The sequence below is a fragment of the Euprymna scolopes genome, chromosome 3 (assembly GCF_053919585.1).
Source record: "Euprymna scolopes isolate OS-2025 chromosome 3, ASM5391958v1, whole genome shotgun sequence".
Lineage (NCBI taxonomy): Eukaryota > Metazoa > Mollusca > Cephalopoda > Sepiida > Sepiolidae > Euprymna > Euprymna scolopes.
In genome coordinates, this window is record NC_136484.1 from 149,774,020 (window position 1) to 149,792,475 (window position 18,456).

Genomic DNA, 18,456 nt, shown 5'->3' on the forward strand with positions numbered 1-18,456 from the left:
TTTCTAGAGATATCGACCAGCAAACGGGATATAATACCAAATCCATTTTGTGTATGCCAATATTTATTCGGGGAAAGTGAGTACTGTTCTTTTTTTATGTTTTGAATAGTTATGCCAACGTTTTGATGTATTATTTTTATATATTTTTTTCGACTAATATTAAACTCGAAAATAAAATGTACAGTGATTCCCATCCCCTCTAACTTCTGCTCGTCAGTATTCTTATTCTCTCTATCTATCTATCTATCTGTGTGGGGGGGGGTAACGTTACACACGATGTTTACGCACGGGATCCGCACGTTATATACAGATTACGTCGCAAGGAACATAGAACAAGTAATAACTCAATTCCTTCTTTTTTTTTGTAACAACGACATTTATTTCCTTATTCTTCTGTCACGTGTGACTTTCACCCACGTCTTTAACGTGCTCGTCTTCTCTGACGTTTCTCTCTCCTTTTTATAGTTTTTCTTTTTCCTTACTGTGACGTAATTTCGCACACGGCTCGGTATTTGCATATAGTTACTATATGCGCTGTGTTACATCTATCTATCTATCTATCTATCTATCTATCTATCTCTCTCTCTCTCTTTATATATATTTAACAAAGTTTGGTTGGTAATTAAGTTCTCTTTCTTCACTTCTCTCTCTCTCTCTCTCTCTCTTTCTCTTCCTCTGTCTGTCTGTCTCTGTCTGTCTGTCTGTCTGTCTCTCTCTCTCTCTCTCTCTCTCTCTCTCTCTCTCTCTCTCTCTCTCTCTCTCTCTCTCTCCATTAATAGACTACTTGTTTTTGTCTGAGTAAGGCAGTAGCGACGAAACCGATCGGGAAGCAATGCTATCTATCTATCTATATATCTATAAAAGTGAAAATGTCTGTGTGTGTGTGTGTGTGTGTGTGTCTGTCTGTGTACACATCCCTACCAAATAACTCTTTGTAATCAGTTTTCGGCCAGAAATTTAGCTGTTAAGAGGTCAAAGTTCAATGATTTGACCTTTAAGAACTCTACCAAACTCCTTGGCCAATTTTGGGTCCAAACACTTGAAATTTTAGATATAGGTTACTTGGACATGGATCCAACTTTATAATTTGATTTGAGTCCAAAACAATAAATGTTAAGAGGTCATAATTGGGGTCAAAGTTTGAAAAAAAAATCCACCTCTACGATCTCTACCAAATTACTCAGCCAATTTTTGGTTTAAACATTTGAAATTTTACATAAAATGTATTCAGGCATAAGGCAAGCGTTTTAATCGTTTTTTGCTGAAATTTTGGCTTCCATTGACTTTTGCGGTGTCTAGCAAACTACTCAGCTAATTTGGGGTCTAAACATTTGAAATTTTGCATAAAGGGTATTCAGACATGCAGTAAGCATTTTAATCAGTTTGGGGCGAAAGTTTGGCTGGCAAGAGGTCAAACTTTACAGAGTTGACCTTTGCAGACTCTACCAAACTCTTCCGCCAATTTTGGGTCTAAACACTTGAAATTTCAGATGTAGATGTAACTTGGACATGGGTCAAACATTTTAATTTAATTTTAACCCAAAACAATAAAAGTTAAGGGGTCAAAATTGAGGTCAAAATTTTTAAAAAATTTGACGTCAGCGGTCTCTAACAACTTTTCTCTATGGTAGTTAAGGAAGTCACTACCGCACATATTTACACCTTTTAATATATAGATTTGCACATAAAGTTATGAACAGTACATATGGCCCGAGCAAAGCCGGGCGGAAGTGCTAGTATATCTATAAAAGTTAAAATGTCTGTGTCTGTGTGTGTATACATTTCCCTACCAAACTACTCTGTCAATTTTCAGTCAACAGACTTGAGATTTGACATTAGAGGTATTGAGATTTGGGAAAATCTTTTTAATCAGTTTTCGGCCTGAAATTTTGCTATCAAAGGGTTAAAATTCAACGATTTGACCTTTGAAAACTCTACCAAACTCCACCGCAAATTTTGGGTATAAACACTTGAAATTGTAGATGAAGGTTCCTTGGGCATGGGTCAAACTTTTTAATTTGATTTGAGCCCAAAACAATAAATGCTAAGGGGTAAAAATTAAAGGTCAAATTTAAAAACAAAATTACCTCTGCGGTCTCTACCAAATTGCTCAGCCAATTTTTGGTCTAAACATTTAAATTTTAGATAAAGTATATTCAGAGATAGGACAAGTTTTTAATCGGTTTTTGGCCGGAAATTTGGCTACCAAAAGGTTAAAGTTCAAACACTTGACTCTTGTGGTCTCTAGTAAACTATTTAACCAATTTTGGATCTAAACATTTGAAATTTTACATAAAGAGTATTCAGACATACGACAAGTATTTTCATCAGTTTTGGGGCGAAAATTTGTCTGCCAAAAAATGAAAGTTGAAAGAATTGACATTTGCAGACTTTACCAAACTCCTCCGTAAATTTTGGATCTAAACACTTGAAATTTTAGATGTAGGTTACCTGGATACGAGTCAAACTTTTTAATACATATGCACATAAAGTTATGAACAGTACATAGGGCCTGAGCAAAGCCGGGCTGAACTGCCAGTTATTTTAAAAAATGCCTACTGGGTCTTATTTACGAGGGGCGTGCAAATAGTAATGCCCCTGACCCACTTCCAGTTGTCTGGTGTAGCTTAAATGTTGCATGTGCAATGCTTTATATCTCTACGGGTTATGTGGCAAATTACAGCTCTGAACTAATTGTGGTTTCTGTTTTACAGGTTTTTGAACTGAGTAAGGTGTGAAATGGAGCCTGCTGAATGTCGAGCAGTGATCCGGTTTTTGTATTTGAAAGGACGCACACCACAGGAGATTTTTGATGAAATGAAATAAACTTATGGTGATAATTCCCCATCATATGACCTTGTAAAACGCTGGCATCGTGAATTCAAATATGGCCGGAAGTCTGTGGAAACAGCTCCCAGATCTGGTCGCCCCCCTTCTGCCATTGATGAGGCATCTGTCCGTCAAATTGAGGCTGCCATTTTGGAAGATCGGCGCATTAATATTCGCAAAATAGCCCAAGATGTCAAGATTAGTATAGGGTCTGTGGAAACTATCATTCATGACCATTTGCATATGAATAAGGTGTCTGCCAGATGGATTCCCAGGTTGCTCACACCATTCCATAAGTGAGAACGCGTCAAGAGGATGAATTTGATGTGCCGAGAAGAAGAGTCAAAGTTTTTCAAAAGACTGATTACACAGGATGACACCTTGGTCCATCACTATGATCCAGAGACCAAAGCCCAGTCGATGCAGTGAACGCATTTGGACTCACCATCTCCAAAGAAGGCAAGTGTGTAGCCCTCCGCTGGCAAGGTCATGCTCACAGTATTCTGGGACCAGGACGGAGTAGTGATGACAGATTTCCTGGCAAAGGGTACCACAATTACAGGAGCCTATTATGCTTCACTTTTAAGGAAATTAAGGGAAGCTATCAAAATCAAGAGGCGCGGGCAAGATCAGCAAAGGTACCCTCCTCTTGCAGGACAACGCTCTGGTCCACAACTCGCATGTCGCCAAATCAGAAGCACAGGCGTGTGGTTATGAAATCCTTCCCCACCCTCCCTACTCTCCTGACCTTGAACCCTCTGACTTTCACCTCTTCCCAGTCATGGTTGCAGGGCCAACCTCGGGTGTTCTACAAAAACGGTCTCCAGAGCTGCATCAAACGATGGGAGAAATGCATAACTCTGGGTGGTTCCTATGTAGAAAAAGACTAATAACAGTGCCAAGTTTCGTTGCTCTACTGCTATGGAAAGTGGGTCAGGGGCATTACTTATTGCACGTCCCTCCTAATTCCTAGGTTACATTGAATATATATATATATATATATATATATATATATATATGATGGGCTTTCCCGTCGATTTCTACATATGAGCTTCCGCCACAACCACTAAGTTGCTTGGAAATCCACACAGATAATTTTTTTTATAGTTGTAAAGGCTTTGTGTAGAACCATCCACCCTTTTAGGTATTACTGCTAACCTTTGTCGGTGCAGACGACTGCCACTGGTCAGAGTATACAGTAAACCCGCAAGGTTTTACATCAGAGCTTCTTTCTCCTACATACATGTCTTAACTTATATTGGAGTCATCTCTCCTTGTGAATTAATACGCTCCCAGATAACAACCTAAAAATTTCTATGACTCGGCGCGGTGCATACAGCGCCTAGTCTTCCCAAATTGTCATCCATCGGAAACTGGCCAGACTCAACGTTGCTTAACTTCAGTGAGATGGCGAGAACCGGTGTGTCAACGTGATTGTGTCCCATATATCTGTGTGTGTGTGTGTTTTGTGTGTGTGTGTGCGTGTGTGAAATTGTCTGTGTGTATTTCCCTACCAAATTACTCCGTCAATTTTCAGTCTACAGACTCGAGATTTGACATAACGGGTATTGAGATTTGGGAAAATCTTTGTAATCGGTTTTCGGCCAGAAATCTCGATGTCAAGGGGTCCAAGTTAAACGATTTCACCTTTGAAAACTCTCCCAAACTCCTCCGCCAATTTTGGTTCTAAACACCTGAAATTTTAGGTGCAGGTTTCTTTGGACATGAGTTAAATCTTTTCATTTGATCTGAGACCAAAACAATAAATGTTAAGCGGTTAAAATTGGGGTCAAAGTTAAAAATATTAGATCTCTGCGGTCCAATTTCTGGTTTAAACATTTGAAATTTTACATAAAGTGCATTCAGACATAGGGCAAGCTTTTAAATTGTTTTGAGTCGAAAATTTCAGCTGTCAAGGGGTCAAAGTTCAAAAGATTTGATCATTGAGGTGTCTAGCAAACTACTCAGTCAATTTTAGGCCTAAACATTTCAAATTTATACATAACAGGTATTCAGACATGTTCCAAGTATTTTAATCAGTTTTGGGGCTAAAATTTGGTTGCCAAAAGGCCAAAGTTGAAAGAGTTGATCTTTGCAGATTCTACCAAATTCCTCCGCCAATTTCGGATCTAAACACTTGAAATTTTAGATATAGGTAACTTGGACATGGTTAAAACTTTTTATTTTGATTTGAGACTAAAATAATAAATGTTAAGGGATCAAAATTGGGGTCAAAGTAACAAAAAAATTACGTTTGTGGTGTCTACGCAATTACTCAGACAATTTTTGGTTTAAACATTTGAAATCTTACATAATGTGTATTCACACGTAGTGCAACTTATGAACAGTACATAGGGCCCGAGAAAAGTCGGGCTGAACTGCTAATATGTGTGTGTGTGTGTGTGTGTGTGTGTGTGTGTGTGTGTGTGTGTGTGTGTGTGTGTGTGCGTAAAATGTTTACTAATGAAGGATAAAAAAATTATTTCATTCATTATTCATTGCATTATCAAATGTTTAAAGAAGAAAATACAATAAATGTTATTCCTTAATCTATGAAGTTTCGAAAATTTACACTTTTCTCATCCAAGGAAATAAATAGTCCAATAGTATAAAAAATGAAATAATATGCACAATTAAAACTTAAGAATTGAGGTGGTTGAATCTGGTCTTTTGGTTTCTTCCCCACTTCTACAACCAGAAAGGTGCTGTATAAACGGTCTTCAGAACTACATTAAACGATGGGAGAAATGCGTAACTCTGGATGGTTTCTATGTTTGGAAAATTGATAACTGTGTCAAGTTCCGTTGCTCTACTGCTATGAGAAGTGGGTCAGGGGCATTACTTATTGAACATCCCTGAAGGGAGTATTTTTTAATTTGAAGTAAGTTAAGAATAATCATTAAAATCATGGCGAGCGAACGATCACCCGAACCAATAATACATAACATTTGTTAATAAGATACCAAATCACATTGCTTGCAACTCACTATCTGTTCTCCGTTAAAAGTCGGCATGTTCAGACATGCGTAGACAAGAATTTGTAAAAATATGAATAAAAGCCTTCTAGACATGTTTTCTTCTTCTTTTTAATCTGTACACCTGTGACATTTGCTTAGCATGATTCGTCATCTTACTTGATATATTATATAAATATGCAAGATGTAAGTGTGTATGCCCGACCGGAAGTTGAATGACACCATAAAACGTATGACAATGGAGCATCCACATATGCTTGTTTACAGTTCATTAATATTTTATATCCCAACTATTATATTTTTAGCGACCACGTGTTAATGTATATCGTTTCCGAACCCGATGCCGCCATTTTGTGTGTCGTGCTAATGTGAATAATACGCACGAAGGTCGAAAAGAAAGAGAAAGAAACGAAAAAGAAGTTTTCATGTTTTCTTGATTCCATTCTCTAAATCCCGTTGGTAAATTGATACTTGCTAACTAGTGACTAATTCATAACATTCATGTTTCTATTCATCTTTTTCATTCGTCAATTTAACTACATTTATATTAATTGTTAGCGCTGTTCTTGACATTCTTCAAAGGTATCACTATTGTCAAAATAGATTATTTGAATCGATAAGCTGCACCACATACTCATGTAGAACTCCTATGTCTATAACATTCGTTACGTTGTGATATTGTAAAATACAGTAGAACCTCCGGATACGGCATTAAAAATTAGAAACAAAATACAGTACACATGTATATAATCAAATAGCATTATAAATAACACCATAAGGCGGGGTAAATACCGTAACCAGGGGCCGGAAAACATCGTATTCCACATCGTAATCTGAAAAAAAAAACCGTATCCTAGGGCCATCGTATCCCGAGGTTCTACTGTACAGTATATGCCAAAATAATGCGTATATATTATGCACCTCTCCACCTTGAGACATCAGCAGAATGAAAATATGCAAAACAGTTGGGTTGAAAGAAGAAGAAGAAGAAGAAGAAGAAGAAGAAGAAGAAGAAGAAGAAGAAGAAGAAGAAGAGTTGGTTGAATTCCCATATAGATCACGATATTCGACACCCTTTAGATATCTTTTTGATCGGTTAGATGTTTTAAAGACAATGTTCACAAGAAACCAGAAACAATTGCCGAAATGAGAGTAGCAACTGGAGAAGAACGTGTTCAAGTATCGGAATAAATCTTGCAGGACATTTATAGGCACATTTCTTCACGTTATGAGAAGTGTACTTAGTACTAGGTTGGGGTAGGGTTAGGTGAAACACCGGCTCTCATTATATTACCTTTGTTAAGCGACTTTTAGCATGCCAAGTACCAGATGGGTGACCATTTTAAAAATGTTATTCGCTATATGTCATCTTCCCACGACTTGGATATACATGCTACTGGGAACCGCTTGTGGATTTGATTGATATTCCCTGTGGGGGTAGTCCGCCCAGAGTTAATACCACACTAGATATTACCAGTTAGGATAAGGATTACGGTTCATTTTATGGACGTTCTCAAATTAACATAAGTAGTTTACGCCGTTATTAAAAATTGATTTTCTTTTCTTTTTTTTTTTCTTTGCTTACAGAATCTTTAAATCTATATTGTTTCGCTTCTTTCAACTTTATTTATAAGTCAAAATCAATTGAACGAGTCATAACCGTTAAAGGTGTTATACATTATTTTGGGACACCCTAATTAACATCATCTCCGACAGATTAACTGACAGAGTTCCTATCTCAAGTGACAATGAATAACATTTGAAAATCCAGTGACAAGGAAAATTCTAACTGATTTCAGATGTATCTCTTTTCCTAAACTAGATGTTCTTGCAGAACTTGATAGTCTAGTGTACCTTACTATTTCAATTAGGAAGAATATATATATCTCTATCACGTCGTTGGAAATCGTCGTATACGTTACGTCTAATTCAGAAGTAAGTTCTTGAACAGTTGCGCGTGGATTGGCTTTGGCTAAGGCTCTTAATTGATCGTTGTCAACATCTGATGGCCGACCAATACACTCATCATCTTCAGGACTCTCGTTGCCGCCACGAAATTTCTTAAACCACCATTGTGCTATGCGTTCACTAGTGGACCCTGAGCTAAACGGTTCGTTGATATCGTTGTGTCTATCTTTGTCTTTGTGGGAAGACAAGGGAAAACCAAACCAGGTCAATAGAAAGTGCTGTTGTTGTTGTTGTTGTTGTTGTTGCTGTTACTGCTGCTGTTACTGCTGCTGCTGCTGTTTATGAAGAGTTTACTGCTTATTAAGGCCCGGGAGTCACTCGAGGACAAAGATTAATGATATTGGTTGAACGATGAGCACATCTACGTGAGGATTGGAAACAATCGTTACATTGAGCAGCGAATTTCTTGATAGGAATTGTTTATCAAAAGCTCAACAAGTATGTATCTGCATTAGATTTGAAAGCAACCGACTGGTAAGAAGTTTCGCAATATTTAGTTCCATACACGAAACATTCTGGGAGAGAAATGTTGTTCATGGAAGTTCTGCTTGGTCTTTCGTACAGAGAGAGGGTGAAGACAGAATGCAGACAAAGAAAAGTTTTGGGGGTGTGGTGGTGGCCAGGTGGGTTCTTGCTGTGAATGTTTTTGTTTTGCGTTGTTTTTTGTTTTGTTTTGTTTTTTGTTTTTGTTTGTTTTTTTACCTACGTTCACCCCTAACAAGGCATATCGCCACTTGGACGTAAGGGGATACTATTTTTTACCATGTCTAGGAAAGATTAACAAATTTGTTTTATGTTACATTTAAACTTCTACATATCAGTACAACCAGGGAAGCAGGTAGCAGGAAGGGAATTCCAAAGTCTAGCTGCTCGAAGGAAGAAACTATTAAAGTAGAAAGCTTTCTGGCATTTAATAACCTTAGCAGTGAAGGGGTGAGATTTTCTTGCTAAGCGCGTTTGTCGGAGATATGTACGTCGAGGGAGCCCAAGTGCAACGAGCTCATCAGAACCGAGCACTTACGATGAACATAGCGATTTAGTTAAGAGAGGCTAGCAACATTGCAACATCTCTTCTGTGTGAAAGAAGTTGTAGGAAAGAAAAAGGATCATTCCTAACTAGATTGGGAAATCGATTTTTGTACTCTTTCAAGACAAGAAAGAACGCTCAGAGTTGAACTTCCCCATATATGACAGCAGTACTCCATCTTAGAGTATATCTGGCTTTTAAGTGTGTTAAAATACAAATATCATTGCCAATGATATTCCCTCACACGTTTCATTTGCCTTGTGTCAAACTTAAGATTAACTATGTGTCTTTTACTGTTGTCTTCGACTTATAAAATACGCCAAGTGATTTATGTAGACAATCAATCATTTCAACAAGACAGCCATTAAAAGTTCCGAGATCTGTAGTCAATTTTATTTTGTCTTGGTTATCTCCTCTTTTCACACGATTTTCCTTGACGTCTGGTTTTATTTATTTTAATGGATTCTCTCCTCTTTATTGTAGTTATTTAATGAGAATCATTTCGTTTAATTTCCCTGCGTCTTTTTTTTTTTTTTTTTTTTTACAGAAGTCATTTCACACCCATCATCTCACTAAAGACTACATTTTTTGTTCTTGTTTGTTTTTATACGATTGGGAAAAAAATGAAAACAAAAATAATAGAAACTGAAGCAGAATTTCATTTCGTTTTGAATCTTTTTAGATGCACCTACAGTCAGTTGGTCGATTGGTCGGTTGGTCGGTCGGTCACGCTTAAGTTTAGGTCATCATTTTCATCGATATGCGCACAGATTGAAAATGCATCCAAGAATTTTTATAAGATGCCCTATCAATCGTTTGATCTTACGCTTAAGTTTAAAACAACAATGTTGTATTCTGTTACACTTAAGTTTATATACGGCATAATTACGTTAACACATTAGGTCATCGAAATTAAGAACCTGGGTAGTACCAGATAAGTGACCGTTTGGGGATGAACGGACGCTGTATATAGGAGGACGTCGACACCTCCTTGCAAGAACTGAAAACCCCCAGCATCACCATTTCTCATGACTGGGATATACATGCGTTTGTAAATTTGATATTCCCTAGAAATTTCCTCCTTCGGAGGAAGCCGATTATACCCACTTAGGATGAATGCCGCAACATTTTCTTTCTTTTTTTGTGCACCTAAGTTTAAAATATATTTGATTGTGGGACTTCAGTTTCAAATAGCATTTTCGTTGGTCTGTGACGCTCAAGTTTTAAATGGCATTTTCATCGTTAAACGTGCAGATTGAACGGACGCATCTTAAGAATAGCTAATCTTATCTTCGATAAATCGGCTTCAGTCTGGTATTTAAATTACAAGAATTTCCACTTCGTACTTGAGTTTGAAACAAAAGAAATAAATAACCCAATTTTATGTAATTCTTCCTTCTTTTCTTATTACAGGATAATAGGCGTTGTCCAGATGGTGAACAAACTGAATGGCTTATTCAAGAAAGTAGACGAGGAGGCCTTCCAGGCTTTCGCCATCTATTGTGGCTTGGCCCTCCATTATGCAAAGGTTAATACATTTATTCTTTCCCTCTCTCCCTCCCTCCATTCACACACACACACACACACACACACACACACACACACACACATATATATATATATATCATATGTGTGTTTGTACGTGCTTCTTATCGATTTTAGCAAATAGATTATACTTGAACTACAAAATTACACTCGTGAATTACGATTAAAAAATAAATTATTTTATACTCCAAGTTTTTTTAACTTTTTACAGTAAAGTTTTTCCTTTTTTATTTTTATTTTTTATTTATTTATTTTTTCAACAGTTTACCTGTCTTTATTAATAGAAATTATTTAAATTACCTTTTCGAACATTTAAAAAAAAATTATTTGAATTCATTTCCCTCTGCTCAATTTAGATTCTATCCCTGTATTGATTTGCTTGTGGCGTCTTGAATTAAAAAAAAAGCAATACTTGAAGTGGGATAGCTATTATAAATTAATTTTTTTACAATTTCAAATATTTTCCAAAATAGTAATTTAACAAACAATACATATTTTCTCTTTTTATATTTTCATTTCCCCCCCCCCCAATTTTTTTAAAGAGTTTGGGCATATTTTTTAACATTAATCTTTAAAGTTAATTAGAAAATATTAGAAAGCCAAATAATGTTATAAAATCTTTTATGAAATGATTAAAAAATTTTTCTCTGAGACTTTCGGTGTAATACACTTTTTTGAAGGACATATATTTTTTGTTTTGTTTTTGTTTTTTGTTATTGGGGGGGTATGTTTGTTTGTTTTTTATTGTTTTTTTTTGTTGGTGGTGGCGACCTCTCGTGAAAAGATAAAATTATACGTCTGATGTTATTACCGGTTGTTGTAAGTCTGGAATCAATTTTTAAAAAATTAATCATTTTTTATGAAAATTGTTCTAGACAAGGGATGAAGTCACTTCATGTAGTGAGCTAAAAAATTACTACTTCAACATCAAAAAATATCCGAAGACGTGTTAGATGAATAGATTCCGACCCAGAAAAATAGTAATTCTTCCTCCTTTGTCAGAAACATCGCCCATGAAATGTGAGAACTAAAGGATAAGATAAGAAAAGCGAGGATTAATTTCATAAAATATTTTGGTTTTCTAAAAGTTTTAATTAAATATTTGTTAAATAAGTTTCATCTAAACATGGGGCTGTTTTATACAACACGTAGTCAGAAACAAATCGACTAAATAATAAATAACGGAGAATGTTCATTTCTCTGTCTGCTTTCCTCAAACGAAACTGCCAAGAACAAAGTTTGGCACTTCTGCAATATATGGACGGCGGTAATGTTAGGGGGCGATAACTCTAATTTCTTGTTGGTCAAATACTACGGTGAATAAGTAACAAACATGTTTTTTTCCAAACACAGAAATATTTGAAAACCAAAACATTTATTGTATAAAAATGTGAATTGTAAAAACATTTATTAAAAAGTCAGCGTAATAAAATATAATTTTAATAAAGCAATTTCGTAATTAAAGCAACAGTGGATTTTTATAAAGTAAGTTTTTTTTTTTCGAACAAATTAATAATTTAAATGAAACATTTTTTCGAAGTAAAGCAACATTGAAGAGTCAACAGCAATTTCGAACAAATTAATAATTTAAATGGGTTAATTCTTTTTTTTTTTTTTTTTTTTTTTGGCACGCCAGCTCGCCAAAAAGTACGCCACGCGACAAATTTTATTCCGTCACAAAAACAAGTTTCTACAGAAAAAAAAATATTTTTACATTTTTATCTTGCGAATAAACATAAAATTATATATTAAAACCCGCGTTTATTATTTTTAAAATCCAACAACGGAGTTGAAGTCAATGTTTTCGATTGCAAAACAAAACTAATTTTTTTTATAAATTTCTGTGCGGCGTACCACTGAATTATTTTTTCTAAAGAATAAAACTGAATAAAGTTTATTTTTTACAAGAATGTTGAGATATTTACCTAGAGAATAAGCATAAAAATATATATGAAAAACTGCGTTTATTATTTTTTAAAAGTGCCACTTTGATGTAGGTGGCTACTATCAGGGACATGAGAGCAGAGATACTATGTAGGAAGTTGAGCAGCAAGATATCTGCCCACATTACACTTGAACTTATGCATGTTAGTATAGTTGAGGAAGCAGGAAACCGGAATGGAATCCTAAAGTTTCGCAGTTCTGGGGAAGAAACTATTAGAGTAGAAGGCTTTCTTACATCTATGGATTTCTACTGTGTTGGAGTGGGACTTTGCTGTACGTCGGGCCTGCCGGGGTACCTACGTCGAGGGGGCACAAGGATTAGTAGTTCGTCAGAGCATCCACCACGGACTTGTATGCATATTAAAGTGGAAATAAATGAAACATTGAATAATATTAAGGTCATCACCTAACAAGTGTCAACTTAACGTGAATAGTTTTTTTTGGGGGGGGGGCGGAAAGGCTGTGCTTAAAACCATCATTCTCTGAACGAAATTCACTATAACTGAAACAAGAGAAAGTCTAACGTGGTCAGATAAAAGACTGTGAAGGTGTCTGATGAACAAGAAGAAGCACATCTTTCAGATGAGTAAATACTAGTTCGTGGAGAGATTTCTGTATGAATCGTTCACAGAGGAACAGTCATAATGATGACTTCTTGCAACTCTTCGTTGTCAATTCTTAGTCGCAATCAATTTAAACCATAAATTTTATTACAATTTCCTTTGCAGATAATATGTTATCTTATAACTGGAAAGACAGTATCAAAAACAATAACAAAGTAAGTCAAACTAGAAGAACCCTCTATTCAAACTCTGCAGTAAACGGTGTCCGATCAGATACAGTTCCTGATATTAAACTTTACCTGTAATATAACGTCCGGTGAGAGTTACAGCTTTCCAAATTTATTTTATTTATTAAATTGTTAGGAGAAAGTACAAAATAGTCAATAAAGCTCCCCCTTTCCATGTTAAAAATGGCTTTCTAAATAATAGCGTTATTATTTCAGTGCGGTCAGTAACTACAGAAGATTATTTAGAAAGTCATTCTTAACAAAGGGAAGTGGGGACTATTCTGTACTTTCACCTAACGATTTAATAAATAGATAATTAAATAAAAATGAGTACAAAACTTGGCAAACAGGAATATAATATCAGGAACCAAATCTGACTGGACAGTGTTTGCTGTGAACTTTGAATCGACTGTGCTTTTAGTTTGCTCATAATCGATCCATACAAAAGTATTTTACAAAATTTAACAACAAATTGACAACTTGTTAGAACAGCCAAAATAGAAGGTCAGGGTTGAGAGAGAGAGAGAGAGAGAGAGAGAGAGAGAGCAAATGTATTGGATTTTTATATTACGCACAAAATATTGTAATAGCTCTATAGCGATATGCGAATGCATATATTTTGACGTTTCTGATTGGCTGAAAGATGTTTATTGAGATCTTGTATAATCTAGAGTCGATATTTTTACAGAACATTTTCGAGTTGCTGCTACTGCTTGCATAATTCTTAGCAAGGTTCGACAATTGTTTAATGCTTAGATTATTTTTCATAAATCCATTTTGATCGTTAATTTAATTTTCCAGATTTATATTCGTAACTTTTCAGCTTTATGAGAAGATTCGTACCTCAGAACAGAAATATAAAGTTGGTTTGGAGATGTTGTCTTACCATAGCAAATGTTCCGATGAAGAATATCAACAATTCTGCAACAAAGACATTTCGAAAAAAATAGCAGTCCTTACAGAGTAAGTTTTATATTTGCCGCTAACGGAGTTCAAGACGATTTAGCAAGGGAGATAACTACCATTAACTAGGCAAAAATAAGCATTTGTTGTTTTGTTTTGTTTTTACAAAAGATAATTTGGGGCATTAAAATAATCAACATTTTTTTTTTTTACTTAGTATAATTATTTTTCGTAAACTGCTTCAGTAATTTCCGGGACTATGCTCTTATATAGATGGGGTCTTTTTCTTTTTACTTGAAATTGTTTCATTGTTCGATCGATTATTTAGCGTCTCAAATAATCTCTTCCAAAACATAGTTTATTTTTGCTTAGTTGATGTTATCTCGCTTGCATAATTGTATCGAACTCCATCAGTGTTTTATATTTTAACTTGAATTTGTCTAGCTTGTCTTCATGTCTTAGGTCATCCATCAATTGATGCTGGAAAAATATCTTTTTCTTAAGGTTTATTGTATATATGGTCGCGGATTACTCCTCTAGATCTATCGTGTTCTATTTATGCTAATCACTTATTAGAGCCGCAACCTTGAGAAAGATGTAGTTCCTCACTATGAATTATACTATACTATACTATACTATATCACACATTACTTCTATCCATAGCTCTTTACCTTTTCTTTGCCCAGCCAGGTCCTCTTTTTGGACATAAACATACACACACACAGCTCGAATCGGTATAAAGGAAATAAATCACTTCCTTTTTGTTTGTGACTGGGAAAAGACTACATGATGGCATTAAAAGATGTGTGTACATCTTGATAACATTAAATAGTAGAAATTTCCACGTGACTCCCAAATAATGATTTTTTTTTTCTTTAAATTTTAGATATTATAAATCCGGGGTTACATCAATTTAAAAGAAACTTTATAAGTGTTTGCGTGTATTTTTTCAAGTTTTAGCTGGACATACAAACAGACATTTGACCTTTATATAATGGAGGATTACACTAAATGTTTATAGCAAACTATATTATTTTATTAATCGGATTATGCTATCAAATTGTACAGTACCTAAAAATAGTTGCATATAGAGGGGTGACACCGGGGATCTCAATTAGAAGGAGGGAATTGCATTCGAATCATATTCAAACTGTTTCCTTTTTTTATATTTCACAGTCTTAGGGCTTGAATGATTTTGCCATTGCTTATGACCTCACTCAGATTGTTCACGAACCCACCCATGTGCCCGATACACACGGTCAATATGCAAGCCTCCTAGACCTTTTTCTCTCAACTTCTCCTGAGCTATGTTCATGTTCCGTTCATTCTCCTCATTCTCCGACCACTATGTCGTATCAGTTAAGATAAAAACGAAATGTAATAAGTCCCCAGACGTACCCCTCCACCGTACTGTATACCGATACTCTATGGCTGACTGAGATAGCTTGCATACATTCATATCTGATGTACCTCTGCACTCCATGTTTAAAAAGGAAGTGTCCTCTATAGTATCAGATCTGTCCGAATGGTTAATTGTAGGCATAGACCAATTCATACCATCTAAAAAATTCCAACAAAAACCTAACAGCCAGCCATGGTTCTCCCCATAATGTGCTGCTGCTATCGCGCACAAAAATCACTTTTTCCATAACTACCAACGTAATAGATGCACTGAGACTAAAGCTGCTTTCAGGACTGCGAGCAACCACTGTAAAAGAGTAATAAAAAATGCAAGAGAGCTATATGCCCAGTCTGTTAAATCCAAGGTAGCTGATCAGCGGTTTGGTTCCCGCCAGTTTTGGCAAATAACAAATAGGATCCTGAACAGAAGTGTGCGTTCTATCCCAACCATTATCAATGGACCAGAGGTCATCTTGTCAGCATCAGACAAGGCCAGATTATTTGCAAAGAACTTTGCAGCTAATTCTACCCTATGCAACGAAGGCCATCAACTCCCCATATTTCCTCCTATAACACAGAACACGCTAGGTAATATACAAATATCCGTGCATGAGGTCGCCAAGCTAATCAAGAACCTTGATTCCAGTAAAGCAACTGGCCCTGACAGCATCCCAATTATAGTGTTAAAAAAGCTTCAACCAGAACTTGCTCCCATACTTACGAAACTATTTAAGCGCTGCCTTAAGGAGAAGTGCTTTCCGACTCCCTGGAAAACCGCATCAGTTTGCCCTGTATTTAAGAATTCAGGTGATAAGTCATCTCCCTCTCAGTACAGACCAATAAGTCTCCTGTGTGTTATGAGTAAGTTGCTGGAATCCATATTAAATAGAGAAATAGTCAACCACCTCAGCAGAAACAACCTTCTTAGTGAGACACAATATGGTTTCCGTTCTGCAAGATCTACCGCAGATGTGCTAACGGTTATATCCCACAGGATTAGTGAATCTCTTGACAAAGGTTTCCTTTCTAAGGCAATTGCTCTTGACATATCAAAGGCCTTCGACAAGGTATGGCATAAGGGTCTACTTCACAAGATTTCCAGCTACGGTATAACTGGAAATGTTTTCTCAATCATTAAATCATTTCTCTTCGATAGGCTCATAAGAGTAGTGGTCGATGGACAAAAATCAGAGGCCTGCAGTATAAATGCTGGAGTCCCATAAGGGTCAATCCTGGGCCCAACTCTCTTCCTGATCTACATCAATGACCTCCCTAAAAACATACTTAAATCATTCGTTGACATCTATGCTGATGACACGACCATCTACGGCAATACATCAAAGGCTGTAAATGACAAAGTTCTCTCTGATTCTCTCTCCTCTGATCTCGAGCGCGTGGTTCAGTGGGGGAAGACGTGGCTGGTTACCTTTAATGCATCCAAAACCAAACTCCTATCCTTACATCATCAACGCTCTGATCCCCATCTGGCATCAATTGTGATGGATGGCTCTCGTCTGAGAGAGGCCCCGTGTTTTGACAAGCTTCTGGGTTTGACCTTTACTCCTGATCTGAAATGGAACACGTACATCAAGTCTGTTGCCAAGGTCGCTGGAAAGATGGTAGGATCCTTCTACCGCTCCAGAAGATATCTCACTACTGATGCAATTTTTCTATCTATATAAAAGCCAAGTACGTCCAAGGATAGAATACTGCTGCCATATCTGGGCAGGAGCTGCCAAAAACAGCCTATCCTGCCTTGACAGAGTACAAAATAGACTTCGTGGCTTAGTGGGGGATGCCCTTTTCTCTACTCTGCAACCTCTCTCCCACAGAAGAGACGTTGCGAGCCTATCCTTGTTTTATCGTTATTTCCATCGTAGGTGCTCGTCTGAACTCCAATCTCTGGTCCCCCCCTCACCAATCTTTCACGAAAAACACCCGTCTAGCTGAATCCACTGTGGAAAATTTCTCCAACTCTTTATCTGTGCCTAAATCAAAACGTGGATTCCATGAACAAAGCTTCTTTCTTAGAACTGCACGCCTGTGGAACTCTGTTCCGTCTGCCTGCTTCCCACCTGACTACAACTTGGGTGTCTTCAAGTCCAACGTTAACAAATTCCTAATGAACCGCCCCCTTAAGTAAACACTTCATCAAATCTCCACACTAACGTACTGTACTTGGAATTAACCCTTATCCCTGAGTGGCTTCCGAGCCTTGATAAGTGGTGACCACTGTGTAAAAAAAAAAAATCTATGCGGTATAAAATCAAGGAGTTTGGATTCGAACATCACCAGGCCCGGTATCACCATATCTCTGCATACCACTGGTTAGAAAAGTAGCGGGAATTATTAATTAGGGTGTAATAAAACCAAGAAGCTTGTGTGTAGATGTGAGATGGATTGTGAGTCAAGTGTGAAGGTGGAAGATGCGGGATAATAATCTCGAAATCGATCAGTTGGTCGTGGATTGCTTTTGGTCTTCTGTTTTAAAGCATCCTACTGGATGATTAACTCCTCATTTGGGAGCGTTATTTTTTTATTTGGTTGTTGTTGCAGTTGTTGTTTTTTGTTTAATATATATTTGTAAATTCGTACAATAACAAATAAATTAAAAAAAAAAACGCCGATCGGATGTTGGTGTGTTTTGCTATTGTATGAGAGATTTTATTAAGGGTTTATGGTTAACGCGTCAAAGAGGTGTGGTTTAATGTCATACATTTTCATATAATGAATTCTTTCATTCAATTCAGAATTTTCCTTTCTTATAGAGACTGTTCATTAAAAGTTCGTTTAGAAAAAGGTCATACATTTTCAAAGTTTCGTTTTTTTTTTAATACATTTTCATATAAATACAAAAAATGTCTCCTGTAATTTATTTTGAAATTCTTATGATTTTTTTTAAAGCTAAAAACAAATGTTATTCTAATTTAATACATGTTCAGATAATTTTTTATTTTGTGCTATTATTAATTTAGTGTTTTGTTTGTTTGTTTGTTTGTTTGTTTGTTTTTTGTTTTTGTTCTTGTTTTTTTTTTTTTTTTTTTTGCTTTTACCAATACGTTAAGCGAAACTTT

The 18,456-nt window shown here is 36.2% G+C and overlaps 1 protein-coding gene across 1 annotated transcript in view; it reads left to right on the forward strand.

Annotated features, from left to right (window-relative positions):
* Positions 1-18,456, forward strand: part of LOC145259750 (putative 3',5'-cyclic phosphodiesterase pde-5) — a 166,589-nt gene that overhangs the window by 97,268 nt on the left and 50,865 nt on the right. Inside the window, exons 16-18 of the mRNA XM_080117462.1 lie at positions 8-76; positions 10,213-10,327; positions 13,902-14,041. Coding sequence (XP_079973588.1) covers positions 8-76; positions 10,213-10,327; positions 13,902-14,041 — 324 coding nt within the window. The remainder of the gene's footprint in view (positions 1-7; positions 77-10,212; positions 10,328-13,901; positions 14,042-18,456) is intronic.